The 17,619-nt window shown below is 34.9% G+C and overlaps 1 protein-coding gene across 2 annotated transcripts; it reads right to left on the reverse strand.

Moving 5' to 3' along the window:
* Positions 1-6,895: 6,895 nt before the first annotated feature.
* LOC132640875 (probable protein S-acyltransferase 19) lies at positions 6,896-15,440 on the reverse strand. Of its 2 annotated transcripts, none has more exons than XM_060357673.1 (9): positions 14,665-15,440; positions 13,431-13,544; positions 12,482-12,880; positions 10,601-10,669; positions 10,424-10,495; positions 10,215-10,343; positions 10,045-10,125; positions 9,754-9,954; positions 6,896-8,268 (listed from the first exon to the last, which is right to left on the reverse strand). In XM_060357673.1, the coding sequence occupies exons 1-9, from the start codon at positions 14,710-14,712 to the stop codon at positions 7,216-7,218; spliced, it is 2,166 nt and encodes a 721-aa protein (XP_060213656.1). In that variant the 5' UTR covers positions 14,713-15,440; the 3' UTR covers positions 6,896-7,215. The 2 variants fall into 2 exon arrangements, with proteins under 2 accessions (XP_060213656.1, XP_060213657.1); XM_060357674.1 differs by having other exon boundaries at positions 14,548-14,685.
* Between the last annotated feature and the right edge of the window lie 2,179 nt (positions 15,441-17,619).

Consider the following 17,619-nt stretch of genomic DNA (forward strand, 5'->3'; position numbering starts at 1 on the left):
AAGATAATTCATCTTGATAATGTTGGTTTATATCCTAGCTAGTTTGGCTTTAAATGCCTCCACTAGATAGTTAAACCATTGCTTATGAAAACAAAGCTTCATGTACTGATCTGGGATATGATATATAGTATACAACATCACTTATATGCTTCAGACCAATAAATTATAATAAATTCTCCCCTCACAGTTGGTTCAGGTTTAGGAACCAGATATTTCCATCTAACCGTTTTTTATGTGTGGTATATGATTAATTAATCTACCATGATGCCCAAAGATGGATTCCCCCAAAGAAGATGGGATATATGTTAGTTTTTCTAACATAAGGGGGAGGAATAAGCAGTTATGAAATATGTTGCCAATTGTCGTTAGTATGATTCTCATTCAAAGATAATTCAAGTGCTAGAAGCATTTGTTGACCAAAATTAATGTACCTGAACGACAGATTCTACAACATGCATGAAGCGTGTTAGATCAATCGTTTCCAAATGAAATAATCCTCGAAAAGGGAGAGGAGCAAACGATTATAATAAGGAGGCAATGTGCTCTTGAAGAGCATATGACATACACCTCATGAAACCTCATGAGAGGTTTAGATACCTAAAATAATGAAAGTGATGAGATCTCAATAAGTTATGTCACATTGCGAACCGATACAAATGATATATCGTCGACGATATCTTTGGTACAATATAGCGCAATATTGTAAAAGATTGTGAAGATCTGAATTCTATGTTATAACGCATGCTAACATAGACATTATTACCAAGTGAAATGACACATTTTGGTAAGTTCCAAGTTTATTGGACCTGTAGTCCAGACAACAGAAAATGTCACGCATTTAAATATAATGGATATTGTCACTTGACAAAATTTATATGAAAATTCTTGAAGAATTTTAAATGCCTGAAGCATATACAGGTTCTAAAAAGGGAATTTAACACTGTATGCCAATTATGGAAAAATATTTACCCGTTTTAGCCCATCTTTTTTTAATTACCCGCCATAGCCCTTTTTTTCCTCTTCAGTTTTTTACTAGTCTTATACATTATTATACACTTTTATACAAGGTTTATACATTGTCTACAGTAAATGTATAAAATTATATATTGTTGTATAATATTGTATACTAGTCTTATACATTATTATACACTTTTATACAAGGTGTATATATTGTTTACAGTAGGTGTATAAAGTTGTATATTGTTGTATAAAGGTGAATATTCAAGTTGGGCCATAAAATGTTGGGCTGTAGGTTTGTAATTTAAAATATGGGCTATGAATATGTAATTTTGACCCATGAATTGCTTATAAGTGAAATTTTCCCTTCTAAAAATTTGTTCGTAATTCTTATATGGATTAAATCAAGCAAGGTGAATGCGATTTTATCATAATGAGTATTCGTTGACTAAGGGTACTTATGACTCTATTATCCTTATATCTTTATGAGTGTAAATTGATTACTTGAAAATTATTCGAACTCTCGAAGAGTTTCCATAAGCAATAGATTATCTGCTGAAAGAAGTTGAAATGAGAAACTTGCACAATTCTTTGGTCCTAAAGTGCCATATCTTTATACAATTGATGCATTTGTATATTTTGCTATGATTATGAGGGATTACAGTCATATGATGTTGTTCTACATGATAGTCAAATCATATAAAGATAATATTTGCTTATAAAGCAAATCAGGAATGCACTAGGAGTGATTTCAACAATATTATATGCTGATACAACTCTATCCAAAGACTGAAGATGCAACAGCATACATAGCCTAATTAAAGCGGGGATTCATAAAAGGACAAGGCATATTTCACCAAAATTGTTCTTCACACACGATCTCCAAAAGAATGGTGGTATCAACGTGCAACAGATTGGTTCAAGTGATAATATGGTTGATTTGTTTACCAAGTCTCTATCAATTGCAACTTTGGAGAAGATGGTGCACAAGATTGGGATGCGAAGATTCAAGTTTTGGATTGATGTTCTCTTCAGTGGGAGTTAACACGCGCTGTACTCTTTTTTCCTTAACCAAGGCTTTGTCCCAATTAGGATTTTCTAGTAAGGTTTTTAATTAGGCAGCCAAAATGCGTATTATTAGAAATGTGTACTCTTTTATCTTTACTAGAATTTTTTCCACTGGGTCTTTTCTAGTAAGGTTTAACGAGGCACAATATCTATCAAATAGACATCTGGGGAGTGTTATAAATATTATTTATTATTGTGGATGTCTATCTCTAGAAGAAAATTTAGGGTTTGTCACTTTGTGACCAAGCTACTTTTCCCTTATAAATAGAGAGTTTCCCTTCATTGTATTTACATCACTCAAGAGAAATAATAAGAATTCTCATCTCTTTCACAATATTCTTGTTTTAATTTTATTATTTTATAACAGTTTTATCATAGAACTGGTAAAAAATTACTTCTTCTATTTCAAAATAAACGCATTTTAGGGGTATGACCTATTTAAGAAAGTTAATTAAATAAATTAATTAAATGGTAATTTGTCAATATTATCTTTTTGTTTCTTCTTAAACTTTTCTTAAAACTAGAGATAGTCAATGTTGAGATTTGAATATAGTTGAAAAAACTATTAAAGAAAAGGCTAATTTTGTAAAAAATAATAATTTATACAACTTTTAACTTTGAAAAATTCATTCATTGTGGATCATAAAAAGTATTATAAATTTATTTATATCAGAAAGGAGACAAATATATATATATAATTAAATGGTAATTTGTCAATATTATCTTTTTGTTTCTTCTTAAACTTTTCTTAAAACTAGAGATAGTCAATGTTGAGATTTGAAGTTGAAAAAACTATTAACGAAAAGGCTATATTTTGTAAAAAAAAAAAATTATACAACTTTTAACTTTGAAAAATTCATTCATTTTGAATCATAAAAAGTATTAAAAAATTATTTATATCGGAAAGGAGACAAATATATATATATATATATATATATATATATATATATATATATATATATAATATATATAATAAGGGCCAATTTAACTTTTTTGTTGTACTTAGTTAGAGTCCTTGGTTACATTACAACTAAGGTTGCCTACTAAATGTGTCCTCTTCCAAATTTACCCCTATATTTGTCTTTTATTGTTTCCACTATTATGGGGTGTTTTAGAAATATTAAGGCACTTCTAAACCTTTTTTTATTATAGAAAATCCCTTAGACTAACTGTTTGAAGGTGATGACATAACTTCTTCATATGGCTTAATTTTACTCCTACTTTATTTCTTTATTAATTAAGGTGCCACACCCAATATTGGTAAATTTAGAAAATTTTAAGGTTCTCTTAAAACGCTTAAGAAATTGTGAATTGTGATGATGTCAATTAAAAAAAAAAAAAAACGTCACTATGCATAATTTGAATGAGAGAATACACCGCAATGCTTCCAAGATTTTCTGTTCTGAGTAAAAAAATTAGTAGGTTCACTACCAATTATAATGCTTAGTATTGCATTCAAAAATACATATTTAACGTGCCACTAGATCATATTAATTATGTGGTAAAAAAATTTGATACAGGTTATACTTCTCTAATTAAAATATTATTAATTTTATATTTTGAGTTTGGGCCCGGGCTTAGCACGAGCCTGCCGTTATATATATATATATATATATATATATATTTGTAGTACTTAGTTAGAGTCCTTGGTTACATTACAACTAAGATTGCCTACTAAATGTTTCCTCTTCCACATTTACCCCTATATTTGTCTTTTATTATTTTCTAAACCTTTTTTTATTATAGAAAATCCCTTAGACTAACTTTTTGAAGGTGATGACAAGTACTATAACTTCTTCATATGGCTTAATTTTACTCCTACTTTATTTCTTTACTAATTAAGGTGCCACAAACAATTTTGGTAAATTTAGAAAATTTTAAGGTTATCTTAAAACGCTTAAGAAATTATAAATTGTGATGATGTCAATTAAAAAAAAAACACATCACTATGCATAATTTGAATGAGAGAATACACCGCAATGCTTCCAAGATTTTCCATTCTAAGTAAAAAAATTAGTGGGTTCAGTACCAATTATAATGTTTAGTATTGCATTCAAAAATACATATTTAACATGCCACTAGATCATATTAATTATGCGGTAAGAAAATTTGATACATGTTATACTTCTCTAATTAAAATATTATTAGTTTTATATTTTGAGTTTGGGCACGGGCTTAGCACGGGCCTGCCGTAAGTAGTGTTTATATATATATATATATATATATATATATTGGAATGGAGGGAGTAGATATTAAGCTCCCATTTGGCCATAGATTTTGGGAGCATATTTTGATGATTTGTTTTCAAATCTTTGTTTGGCCATAAAATTCTGACAAATTTTGAAAACAAATCTTCAAATACCAAATTCTGGCTCAAACCTATTTTTGGGTCAAGATTTATGTTTTGGCCTTTTCAAACCTTTTAAAAACTACCCCAAACTTTTGTATTTTATTAAAAAAAAAAAAAAAAACTCATCTATTTATGACCCAACTAATTCTATATGTTATGTTCCTCCATTAAAATCATATCTATCATGTTTCCACAATTACTACCATTGTGGGAAGATTATATTAAAGAATAGCTAGTTACTACCCTTATTTTTTTTTCTTGCACGGAAGGATCTTTGTATTGTTGTAGCTAGTAAGTGTGTTATTAGCAATTGTTATTCAAATATTATGTTCTGTATAATTCGGGATTAACAAGTACGTATGTATGGTTGGGTATTCTTGATAATTTTTAGAACTTATGGGTATATGTAATGTTTTATGTTTTTCAAAATAAAAAGTGAAATATGTTTTGAAAAATTATGGCGAAACACATTTTCAAAACTTGAAAACTGCACCCAAATAAAGTTTTTCAATTTTTTTTCGGGAATATATGGTCAAACCTAAGTACTTCCTCTGTTAAAAAATAATTGAATTTTTAGCACTTTTTTTTAATCCAAAATAAATGAATTTTTCAAAGTTAAGGTTATTAATTATTTTTTTTTTCAATATAATGGACTTTTCAAATCTCAGTGCTAATCTTTATTTTTTAAGAAAAAGTTTGGGAAAGCAAACAGGTAAAATAGTGAAATGACTCTTTAATTAATGTAATTAATTATTCCCTCTAGTTTGTGAATTTTTTTTGTGTGACGACAATATTACTTTCTATTTCTCCAAACTTTTCTTAAACGTAGAAATACTCAGTATTGACGTTTAAAAAAATATATTAGAGAGAAGGTAACATTGAAAAAACTTAACTAATAACCTTAACTTTGAAAAATTGATTAATATTTTTTTGAGTTTTAAAAGATTCATTTATTTTGAATCAAAGAAGAAATGTTGGAAATTCACTTATTTTAAATGGGAGTGAGTAACAAATATAATAAGTAGGTGCGAAAGTCTGTACGCAGACGCCAATATCAAGATATGGTCACTCAAAAAGATTCATTAGCTAAAAATTTATTTATTAGGTCAATCAGTCAAATTATTTAGAATGAGATAATAAGCAACATAATTAGTCCGAAATTGTGTTAATCCTTTGTCCATGTGAATATATAACTAGAATGGCGCGATATGAATGAATAACAATACAGATCACTGAAGCAAAATAATTGATAAAGTAAAAGAGAGATTCTTATTGATTCTCCTAGCTCAGATGGTGAAAATCTCTAAAGATTAGTGATGACCAACAATGTTTACCGAAAATAAGAGTAAAGATGAGTGTAATCAAGTGAAATTCAATAAATACAATCATGAGAAAGTGAAATATTTATAGGGGTAACTACGTTGTTATGTCCTCATAGCAAGATCTTTTACGTTTATGTTGAAGTGCACTACAACATTAAATAGCTGGTCCTTAAGTAAAACTAGTTGACGTGACCATCGAGGATGTTAGCGGCAATAGAAACTGCCAACGAAGAGACCAAGGTCCAATCCTATGGCAAACTATAAATGCTATAAGCCTGGCGCAGCATCTATTGCCAACTTGTCTACATCCAATACGGTACAAAGTTTATTAATAGCTGCATGGGCATGAGTGGTATGATCACTAGCCACGTTGATTAATTCCTGCATGACTACAGTCTACAAGTCTTCATGAAACATCAAAAGTTTTCCTATTTTTAACCTGCAAATCTTGTTAAATTGTTCACAAATCATGCCGGATCAGTATAATTTAGTACCATCTACATTTTACCTATTGTATTGGCAAACTGAATAATCGTCTAATTTTACAATAACTGAAATGATACATATGCCCTCTCGATATCCAAGTATTGAACCTTTATGGTCTATTTAAGGTGATACCTAAACCATTGCTCTAAATCTGTTTCCCTGTCTCTACTTACAAGTTACAAGGTAACACTAATTGCTATTCACAACAATAGCTGTTGAGTATATTTTGCAAACTGTCAAACACTATAACAAGCAAAATAAGTTTGTATAGAACATCATCTATTTCTTTCTTACCATACTATCTATTAGTTAGTCCCTGAAATAAAATAAAGATAGAGGCTGCATTTGCATTCGGCTACTGAACTTTCATCAACTAGGGTGTTGCATTCAGGCTTCGACTAGTAGCACGGCGTTTTTCTGTTCCATAAAACATTCATAATCGTATAAAAGAAAAGGTTATCTATTGACTGGTATCTTTATTTCACAATGAGACCACCAGCACAGTTAATAATTTAAATAGCTCGAGTACAGAGAGGCGCGGGAGGAAGGAGGAAGAAGAAGAGCTGGAGAAGCGGGGAGTGGAAGGGTAAAGATGTCGCCTGCCTTGCCTAGAAGGAGCCTGTTTTTGGCAAGAATTCTAAAACAAGGACAAATATTACCAGGCCTGCAATGGAACACACCCGCGCAATTTTTTCTAAAATAAGAACCAAAATGCACTCAAGCAGGAATAGTCTGGCGATTCTCATTGCAAAATTGTTAGACAAACCCACCCTACGGTTCAAGCTTCAATTGTACAGATAAAAAGTTCAAAGGATCAAGGAGTGCATTTCCTCCACACTACATTCATTTTCTTCCGTGTTAAGTTAGACAATCCGTCAAGAAGAAACCACTGGAACCTCGGAGTGTACACCAACGGACTGCAAGGTTCCTGGAAGGCCAAAACCAGCTATAGCTCGAAGGGTTTCTTCTGTTGAAGCCTTTGCTATGCAGAGGCAAATGAAAAATGGAAATGCATCGGTAGTCCTGTAAGCTTTATTTATTTGACTCAAGGTCACCAGGAACAAACACAGGAAGTTGATGTGACGCAGCATCCCTTCTAAACCTGGATTCACGAGGCAAATTAAATGGCAGCCTCTCTTGGTTATCTCTGGAACCAGCGCCTCTCTCATTTCTCAGTCCATCCTTAATTGGACCGCGCAAAAGTGGACCGCCAAAGAATATGGACTCTCCAGTATATGTTAGCTTTTCTGACTGCTCGACTGGAGGCTTTGCGGAAGGCTGTGAAGGTTCTCGAGGGACAGGGGCTGCTGGCCTCTTGTCATTGCTAGCAGAAACAGCATTTGGGTTTGATGATCCTCCTTGCATAGGCGGTGGCCTCGTCCGAGCATCTGAAGCTGATACTGGAACAGATACATACCTTCCAGCTTCTTGGTCCCAAACAACAGATGTTCGTTTAACGTCTCTCAGCAGAGAAGCTGCAGGGGCAGCAGCTGCAAGCAATAACGGATCGGTGGTACTATTCCTCTGCATGATTTTCTCATCAAATTCTGAAGAATGTACGAGGTGGTGGTTATTATTAAGGGGTGCAGGCAGAGTAGTTCGGACCCTCTCTGGGACAATGCCGGCACTGAGATGACCTAAATTGTGAACTTGTGGGAGAGGGCTTAGTGTGACTGACTCGTGCACATGGCTAGGACTGCTGAAGCTACTGACGCTGTGAGTTCCAGTTTCATACTCATCTCGGCTACCTTGACTAGGAGCAACTGAATTCCTCAATTCATTTCTCATGTCCCTATTTCCTCCGGCGGTATCAGCACTGATACTGCTTCTGACACTCATATTCTCACTGGAACTTAATTGATCAGGATCAAAACGACGGTTATCAACAGGACGTAGAACAGATGAGGATGCTCTAGCTTTTGCTGCAGCTCTCATTGCTTCACTGGAATCCAATTTTGCAAGTTTCCATGCACTGATCTTAACAGGCCGCTTCGGTCCCTTGTTTCCCTTTTCAACAAACCCAGCTGCATCTGGATCAACTGTTGATGGGATCATTCCAGGCTCTAACTGAGGTGCAACTTCTTCCTGCTCATCAATTGAAATGCAGGGTGACAATTCAGAACATCAGAGTTTAAATGGAGATTACGGTTAATATTTGAGTAACTGGCAGCTGCAGAAACAAGGGGAAACTTTCTAGATTAGAACAACACAAACATAGAGTAATTACAAGCAATTTGTCCAATTAGGTACTTTCATCCAACTCTTTTGCTTTACTACCTCTTGCATCGACAGTCCCCTTTGGGTATAAGCACTTTAGTTTTGATTACCGCTTCTGATTGTTTTTGAATTTTCCTTAATTATCCAATATCTTTATACATATGATGTTTCTATTATCCAGAATAATTTTGGTTACTTGTCATGAGGATATCCAAAATTGAGGAAGCATAAATCCCGAGCATTGGGGCTTCCAAGTACCACCTTGGCTCAAGATTCAAGATTCGCTGAATGATCAAGACAAATGTCTTGTAACTGAATCACTTTACAATGTAAATACCTATATTTACCCGATGTGGGACACCAAACTGCATTACATCAGGTATAGCTGTTTAGGCTTAACCATTTAACTTAGCTATCTATCAAACGCATTAGCACTATGCTTTGAATAGCCAACAAAACATGTTCTTTTTTTTTCCCCTGGATAAGGCCGACGATACATGTTCTTAGTAACAGATTTGAAAAAACTCTTGAAAAAGCCTAGACATCAAGAGTACGAGTAAGTAATAAATATTTGTTAGAAGTATGGCACAAAGAAAGTCTCAAAGCAACAGTGTATGTGATTTCCAGATCAAGAAAAATCTATTACCCATATAAAATGGATTGTGAAATGGCAACCAAGCACCAATGCACTCGTGTCTCAAGTTGAGTAAGAGTCCAAATATTGAAAATGTGCTAATAGGCGATAACCACAAGAGAGGCCTCTGAAGCCAAATGATTGGCTATTTATGTTAGGTGTGGCAACGCACCGGACCCAGCAGACTAATGTTAACTCTGGAATCATCAGCAAATGCCTACTACTAAAATTCTTGCAACTTTGGAGTTTCAGAAACTAAAAAATAATACTTAATTTCTCTAGGTATAATAATGATAAATGAATGGTCAAGGAAGTGGCACTGAAAGTTGTGAGACAGCGAAGCAACTACCAACTTTTTATATTTTGTTTCATACCAAGAAAAATGCAATAGAATTTGGATCACAAAACACAAGTTCAGCATCTTGTGATATTGATCAAAATTACTAAATTAAAACCTCTCCTTTTTATCAGGTTCACTTTTTTTTATCACACATTCAGGTTCAGGCAGGTTAATTCCCAAATTAAAATCATATATTTTATCTTATGGACATGTGTGTCGTTCTTCTGGCCCATGGTTCACTGTTAGATGTTCATTGTAGACAACTGGAACAAAGATTTCCAAAATGGGAAAAAAAAAAGGAAGGATTAAGGCATCCTCTCTGCCTACCAACAGACTTGGAAGTTTTCAATAACTTAACTTCTCAAGTTGTTACTAATACCTGATAATCAACAAACACCCTAGGAGGGGTGCACCATGCTCCCTTATATTGCAGTCCCAAAGAACTTCCACCGCTGAAGCCAGTCGTAGCTGATCCGGATGGAGAGTATACAATGTTAGGCTGTTCTTCATCTATAGATGCTCCTCCAGGTGCCTCACTCATGGCCCTCATAGCTACTACGTACTCGTACGTTGTAATGCCCTGACAGGAAGGTCATTTTGAAAAAGAATCAGACAACGAAACGTCAAGTTCCAACTCATAATAGAAAGAGAAAACCATAAACAATCTAACCTTTCTTATCAGTATCATGTGGAAAAAGAAAAGCTCCCCTAAGGGCACACAAGCCAGCAATGAAACAGCAGTACATACAGCCTGCATAAAGTCAATATCCGTCACAATTATGAACAGGATTCTGTTTTCATTAACCAGTCAGAATAGTAAGCAGTGCAAGTAAAAAATACCACAACAGTTGCAAATGGGGCCAGTGAGAAACCATTCCCTAGTCTATCAACTATTTCAGCCTCCATGTGCTTTTTGTTTACAAAGCATCGTACCAGAACAGCAATTCCAACTCCAGCTTCAGTAACAAGCTGCAGAACAGTGTGTGAATGATTCAGTGATAAATAACACAATCACTTCATCAGTAACAAAGCATTTGGCTCGAACATACCCAGACCAAGCTGGTGGCCATCAGTGATATAAAGGTAACATAGTTCTTCCTCCCAACGCAGTTATTCAGCCACTGCCAGTTCGATAAATGGGGTTAGTTTCCTGGTAATAATTATGAAAAAGTGGGCTCCATAACAGAATCAGAATAAGATGTACCATAGATGACTGAGATGTATACCCGACAATGGTGATCAAATCCATCCACACATTTATCACAGCTTCGACAATGTTTACTGAACTTGCGCACCTGCAGCACACCAGGCAGTCAGTTTATAGACGGCCATGTCTATTTGCGTAAGAACAAATGTAAGGTGGCCCTGATGATTATATATGTCCCATGATGAAGAATCTGCACTAAGTCACATGCCTAAGCAACAAAACTAGGACAGAAACAGAAGGAGCATAAAATGGCCATGTGCTGTTGATTTTGTCTGCATACACGTGGACGTACATACCTCATCCATTTTTTTTTTTTGATGACATGGGAACCCACAGCCCCTGCCCTTCGGGTGCGCACAAGGTAAACCCAGCTCCTGTGCAATAGCTCGCAAACCACACAGGAGAGATAATCCGCACTAGGCAAGCCCCGTGCGACGAGCTCAACCCAGAAGGAAAATCCCCTGCTGTCGTAGGCAGGGGGTTTCGAACCCAAGACCTCCATTATGAAAGCCTCATGCTCAACCAACTGAGCCACCCTTGCGGGTATACCTCATCCATTTTTATAGACTATCAAATCTCTCAATTTGTACATTATTTAACAATTTTTTCAGCAGATCATGTTGTCAAACAGTCTATGAAGAGTCGAAAGTCAAGAAAATGGATGAAGTTGTATGTTAAAATGTGTCTACTACAAAATGTGCGAAATAATCACTTACCTTACTATGCATAGAGAATAATTATTTACAATAAAATAGCATAAGACTTCTATCAGAAGAGCCTCTCTTGCATATTGTCAATATTATAGAGAAATCCATTCTTTTCACAATTTTTACAGTTCAATTCTAGAAAAACAATTCCCAGTCCAATTTCTGACTTGAATTCCTCAATCAATGTCTTTTTCTTTTATTGGTAAAGATATTCTATTAAAGTGCAGCAAAGTGCTGGAAGTATTTAGAGAGAGATAGCCACATCACAAATTTTTAACGAGCTTGTTGAGAATATAATTAAGTAAATAATAAAAATGTGCTCTCTCTAACAGCTAAAGCTTTTAGACGAGATGGTCACACACTTCAATAAGGTATCAGAGCAGGAAGAGGTCCTGGAATCAAGTGTCACTGCTACCCGTTATCAAAAGAATCTTCACGTGCTTGGCGCATTGAAAGAAAAAATCAGGCCCGCACGTGGGTGGGGGGCGTGTTGAGAATATAATTAAGTAAATAATAAAAGTGCGCTCTCTGTAGCAGCTTAAGCTTTTAGATGAGAATAGTCACATACTTCAATATCAAAAATTGTGTCATTTGCAATTGCCATATTACACCCCCCTCCCCCCCCAACACAAAAAACAAAAAACAGCAAGGAAATGCATCTATACTTAATGCTAATGACCGATTCCTTTTGCTTTAAAAAATTCTGGTGTTCATTTCCTTTCAGATGATCCACCATATGATCAGGGCAGTGAATTCCAAGTTTTCAGCTTTTCCTTTCCCAGTCTTTTCAAGTACCAGCTTTGCAGTAGCTCCTTAGTTGTCTTAAGGCATTTCCCAAGCCTCATTCAGTGTCATTTGTCAATGATATATTAAGTTTAAGTTTCACATATTAATATTGTTTCCCCATGGATTACATTGGTATTAAAATAACTGCATAGATTGCATCAACATATTTGGCCAGTGATGTTAAGGTTGTTTTCAATCTTATGTTGTTATTCATATGAATTGCTAAATTGTGCATCCAAGCCTTTATGGGCTCAAGGAAATATTTGCTCTTGTGGATTATGAAACACCTCATGACATTAAGAGCAACTTTCCGCAACTTGGTTATAATGCAAGCTTCTAACTATGTCATTACAAATGGTGAAAAGCACATGATAAAATTGTCAAAAACAAAATAATAGATAAGCTACCTCAGCATTGCACAATGTGCAAAATAGAGCATCTTCACCCGTCCCTTCCTCTTCAGCAGCTCCATCCATTTTGCGGCAATCCTTGTGCACAAATAAAAAGCAAAAGACTCCTCCAAATTTACAACAAGAGGACTTTCTAGTCAAAGAAACCACTTCATTATCTAATCTCCCTGCTTCTTGTTGACCTCTTTTGATGGAGTTAGCAGCAGCAATGGAACTTCTTGAAGCTGACGACAGAGAAGAACGTGCATCATTACTATGTTCATCAAATTTTCTTGCAGACAATCCATGCTTTGAGTTGTTGTCGTTCATTCTTCCAGAATCAAATTTGGACATTATGCCTGGATCTGCAGGATTGATTGCGGTACTCCGAACATAAAGAACAAAAACAAGCAATGCCTGCAATATGACATAGGAGGCACTTCAACTTTAAGTAACCTTCGTTAGATAAATTTACAAAATAATAGTCCCTCAGATCCATCTTTTTATCACTATTTGGGGGGACTAGGAGATTACAAAGCTAAATTGTTTTATAATATGGTAGTCATAGAATAATAATTTTTTGCAGAGTTCCTTTTCTTTTTCCCTTTTTAAAAGATTGTTTGACTTTAGAAACATCGACATGATGAGTCGCTGAATTTGTCCCAATAGTCAAATATTTTGGGATGTTTAACAGCAGAGAGTTCGTCTCATAGATTAGGAGAAAGATAGAACGCGAAAGTAATGAATCCAGCAACAGTAGGATAAATGTAAGAAATGAGAGCCTTTAGCCAAATCGATACACATAATTTAAGTTCAGAAAAATAACCAACTAGACGACACTTAACAGGAAGGCGTTCAAGAGAAAATGATCAAGATTCCATCATAAGAAAATTTCCTGCAGTCCTTGACTTAAGCAAAAAGAAAAATAGATGCAAGACATATATACAGATAACTCAAATTCACATACCGCTGGTGAATAAGCTGCGATGGAAGCATACTCCCAAAAGCGTCCTCCAAGGAAAGGTGAGAAGAAAGCATAAAATGCAACCACTAACAAGCAAAATACAGTTATAGCAACAACCTACACAAAAGAGTCCAAGATTTAGGCCACATATTGCATAGGCACAACCGAAATAGTTTACACAAAAAAGACCGAATTTGTACCAAGCATGCACCCACTTACAGAACGGTCATTCCCGATTCATTCTGATAGCAAATCATTGAACATGTAGAATGGTTGCAAAATAAATAAAAACTGAGATCACCAAAATGAATTACCAAGCAATATCAGGATTATATGGTGAAAAACTAATTTCCATTATTGTCACAAGTTTTGTCAGTGTCTAGAAACATGATGCATTTCTTTTTCTACTTCAAGAACATAAAGTACCTAAAGGTTGTCATTAACTAATATTGACCATTTTCCTTCATTTAAGTCTTTCCTAGATCCATTTTCTTAATTTCCAACTGCTGGAAATTAACTTCCCAAAAAAAATGTACTAAGGGATCACTAAATTTGATAAGCTATTCTTCCCTCTTCTTTATGGGGAAACTTTGTGACCATTTGGAAAACGGAACCAAGTTTCATAATACAAATCCCTAGTTGTTAATCAAGTTGAACTACAATAGCTCTTTTTATCCATACAAACTCATCTAGGATTTGCATTTATCTTTAATGACATCATTCTCCATAGCAAATGGAACCATCGATAGCTTAGTTGCCTTAACCTACCCTTGTTTTCTTCTCCCTTCTTGATGAGGTCTATTTCATTAATGTAGCAAAAACAGTAACCACCTTAGAATGATAATCCATCTAGCAATTGCTAATCCTAATATCTGAGCACAACATAGCACCCAAGGGTGTGGCCTAGTGGTCAATGAAATGTGAGGATAACCATGAGGTTTCACGTTCAGAGAAAAAAAAAAACACTAGGCGATTTTTTCCCATTTGTCTAACCCTTAGTGGACAGAGTAACCTGATATCCCGTGAAACTAGTCGACGTGCGCGCAAGCTGGCCCGGACACCACGGTTATCAGGAAAAAAGAAGAAGCTGAGCACAACATAATTGAAGGAAGAGTCTTACCAATTAATCTCCTCAATTTTCACAAGCCACTACTATCAATGAGTAACATTCAGAGTCTAGTAGAGCAATCACAGAATAATGGCCAAATGTGAAAGCAATTGTCAACAGAAATCAGACCTGAAAGGTATGTGCTGGTAGCTGCCATCCATGTTTCCTCACCATCATTCACACCCCCACAAGTTCTTTTTTCACACTTTCACTTCCACTCAACTCCAACAAGTGAGAAAAAATTTCACCCCTTTTCTTCAAAACACCAATTAACTTAACCCACTCTTTTTCTCTTAATAATCTCAGACAATCAAGAATGAATAAACAAATCAAATCTTTTCCTCCTTTCTGCTACAAATTATCAATAATCATTCTTCATAAACCCTGACATTCTAGATTTACAAGAAAAACCAGTTCTTTCACAAAAAGGAAACAATGCTTGGGAAATGCTAAACATGGGAAAGAAGAGAAAAAGAAATTTCTCCCCTTTTTTCCACAACACCAAGTAAATAAAACCCCACTTTTCTTTTTTCTCCAAATTTGACTGAATTAAGAAGAAAAAAAAAGGGCAAAATATCAAAATTAAAACAAAAAAAATGTTAACTTTTTGGTTCAAATTTGCAGTAGTTGTTCTTCATTATCCCTAAAAATCAAGAATCTAAAAGAAAAAAAGCTTTCTTTTCACACAAAAGAAAAAGAAAAAGAATGTAAGAGGAATAGTAAAACATACTAGATTGGTGAGACAAAAGGGACAAATTAAGAGGCAGAAGAGTTGACTGTAAAGAAGAGCATATTATGTTATGTTTTTGTGTTGAAGAAAAGAGAGTAGTTGTGACTTGTGAAGTGGGAGAAAAGGGTTAATAGTGATTGAAGGGAAGGTGGGTTTTTTAGGTGGAAAGATAGTGGAAGTATTAATTGAGACTTTGGGGCCACTTCCTTTATTCTTTTCTTTTGGTTTCTTCCTTTTGTCACTGGTACAACTCAAGTCCAAGAGATAACCTGACATTCTTTGTAAATTATGGTTCCAATTCTTATAAAAATTAATTAGGTGAAATATGTCAATTTTGTTGATTGATTTAAATAAATATGGTTACAAAAAGGACAAAAAATAAGTTATCTTAGTGAGTAGAAGAAGCATGGGAAAATGTAAAACAAAAAGAAAAGAAGAGAAATTGAAGGAAAGATACAGAAAAGAATCTTTTCTTCTTCCTATAAGTTCATTTAGTAAAAGTTTATTCAAACTAGATATTTACAAGACACATATTTTTCATATTTATATTATTATAATGCTAAGGTTAAATGTCTTGATTTGCGTTATTTAAGACTCATTAAAAGAAAACATTCTATTATGAAATTCTTCATCATAATGATTCCAACACAAGTAAGGTGGAGAGATTTCACTCATCCATACTCTTCGGTAGTGAAAAAATTATTTTATTTATCTCATTTGAAATAGCAAAACTTTTCTTTAGGGAGTTCAATAATCCTTCTTAGACTATGCCTTTTCAAAATCTTTAAATGTTTCTAATTAGAATTTGCGACGTATAATAATTTAATTTTTAAATATGTAATTTTATCGCAAAAAATAAGGTTAACGACTTGACATTAGTATCCTTCGTTATTCGGTAAGACCAACGTAGTAGCAGATGCCTTAGCTATTATGGATAGCTTAGCTTGTATTTTAATTGAGGAGTGTTCTTTTGCTATAGAAATTCAGGACTTGGCTAACCTTATGGTTAGGATGAATATATTTTATTCAAGCAGGGTTTTTGCTTGTGTAGTTGCATGGTCTTTGCTACTTGAGCAAATTAAGGCACACCAATACGAGGACCCACGTTTGAGTGCACTTAGAGAAAGATTCAATTAGGTGATGCTTTTATAGTTTTTATTGGGATGATGGTGTATTTCGGCTGTCACACCCTAATCTTGATAGGGCATGATGGGCACCCAACCTCATACTCAGAGCCGAGCGAACCCCTTTAGCTCTAGTTATGTTCATAACCTCACTGGACTCTTAAGTTACGAAGTGAAATGCATAATGCAAACTTGTCAAAAACCATTCTTTTCGTCGTTCTCAAATCAAGTAAAATCTGTAATCATATGGAAATTGTAACATAATGCATAATGGTACGTCGGCTTGCAGAGCCGCTTACAAGACTGACATCCTGTATACGTGACTCTGTCTACAAAGTCTCTAACATCAATCAAGATACCATAACGTGGATACTCTGACTCGGCAACACTCCGGAAAAAAATGGAGCTCGTCAATCCAGCTGGAACATCTCCTGGCAATGTCCTCTACTCATCTGTATACACCTGTGTGGCATGAAACGCAGCCCCCGTAGAAAGGGGGTCAGTACGGAATGTGTACTGAGCATGTAAGACATGAAATACAGTAAAGAGGATCATAACTAAAATGGAGATTTGCCCGAAACAAGTATGACTTTTAAAAACATCGATACACTTGCCTTATGAAATGAAAATCATGCATATCATTATCATATACCGTACCCGGCTCATTATGGGACTCGGTGGATAAAATCATGTCATCATGTCAGCATGCTATCATATCATCATACATATATACCGTACCCGGCCCTCTAGTGAGGGACTCGGTGAATAAAGTCATCATATGCCCTCCTGGCCGCCATCCCCGTATCATCACATCATCATGTCATCATATATATATATATATATATATATATATATATATACCGTACCTGGCCCTCTAGTGAGGGACTCGGTGAACAATGCAGTGGAGTGTGCACGATAACATACCCGGCCCGGGACTCGGTGAAAGATATATTGAGGCATGCACGAGCGGAGTAGTGAGAAACCATATGCATATAATCAGTTTTTAAGACTCGATAGGTAAGTACGCTAATCGACACTTGAAGGATCGTAAACACGTTTCGAGTTAATTCGAGTTAGCATAAGAAAGTTATGGACGTTATTCATTACAGAAACCTCTACGAACGTTTCAAAGCAATCCGAGACCGCCTATGAAAGTTAGGGACATTAATCCTTATAGAACCCTTTTAGGAATAGGGACTCTTTATGTTTTGCTCGTTATTCAATCATACA

This window comes from Lycium barbarum, chromosome 5 (genome assembly GCF_019175385.1).
Source record: "Lycium barbarum isolate Lr01 chromosome 5, ASM1917538v2, whole genome shotgun sequence".
Taxonomy (NCBI): domain Eukaryota; kingdom Viridiplantae; phylum Streptophyta; class Magnoliopsida; order Solanales; family Solanaceae; genus Lycium; species Lycium barbarum.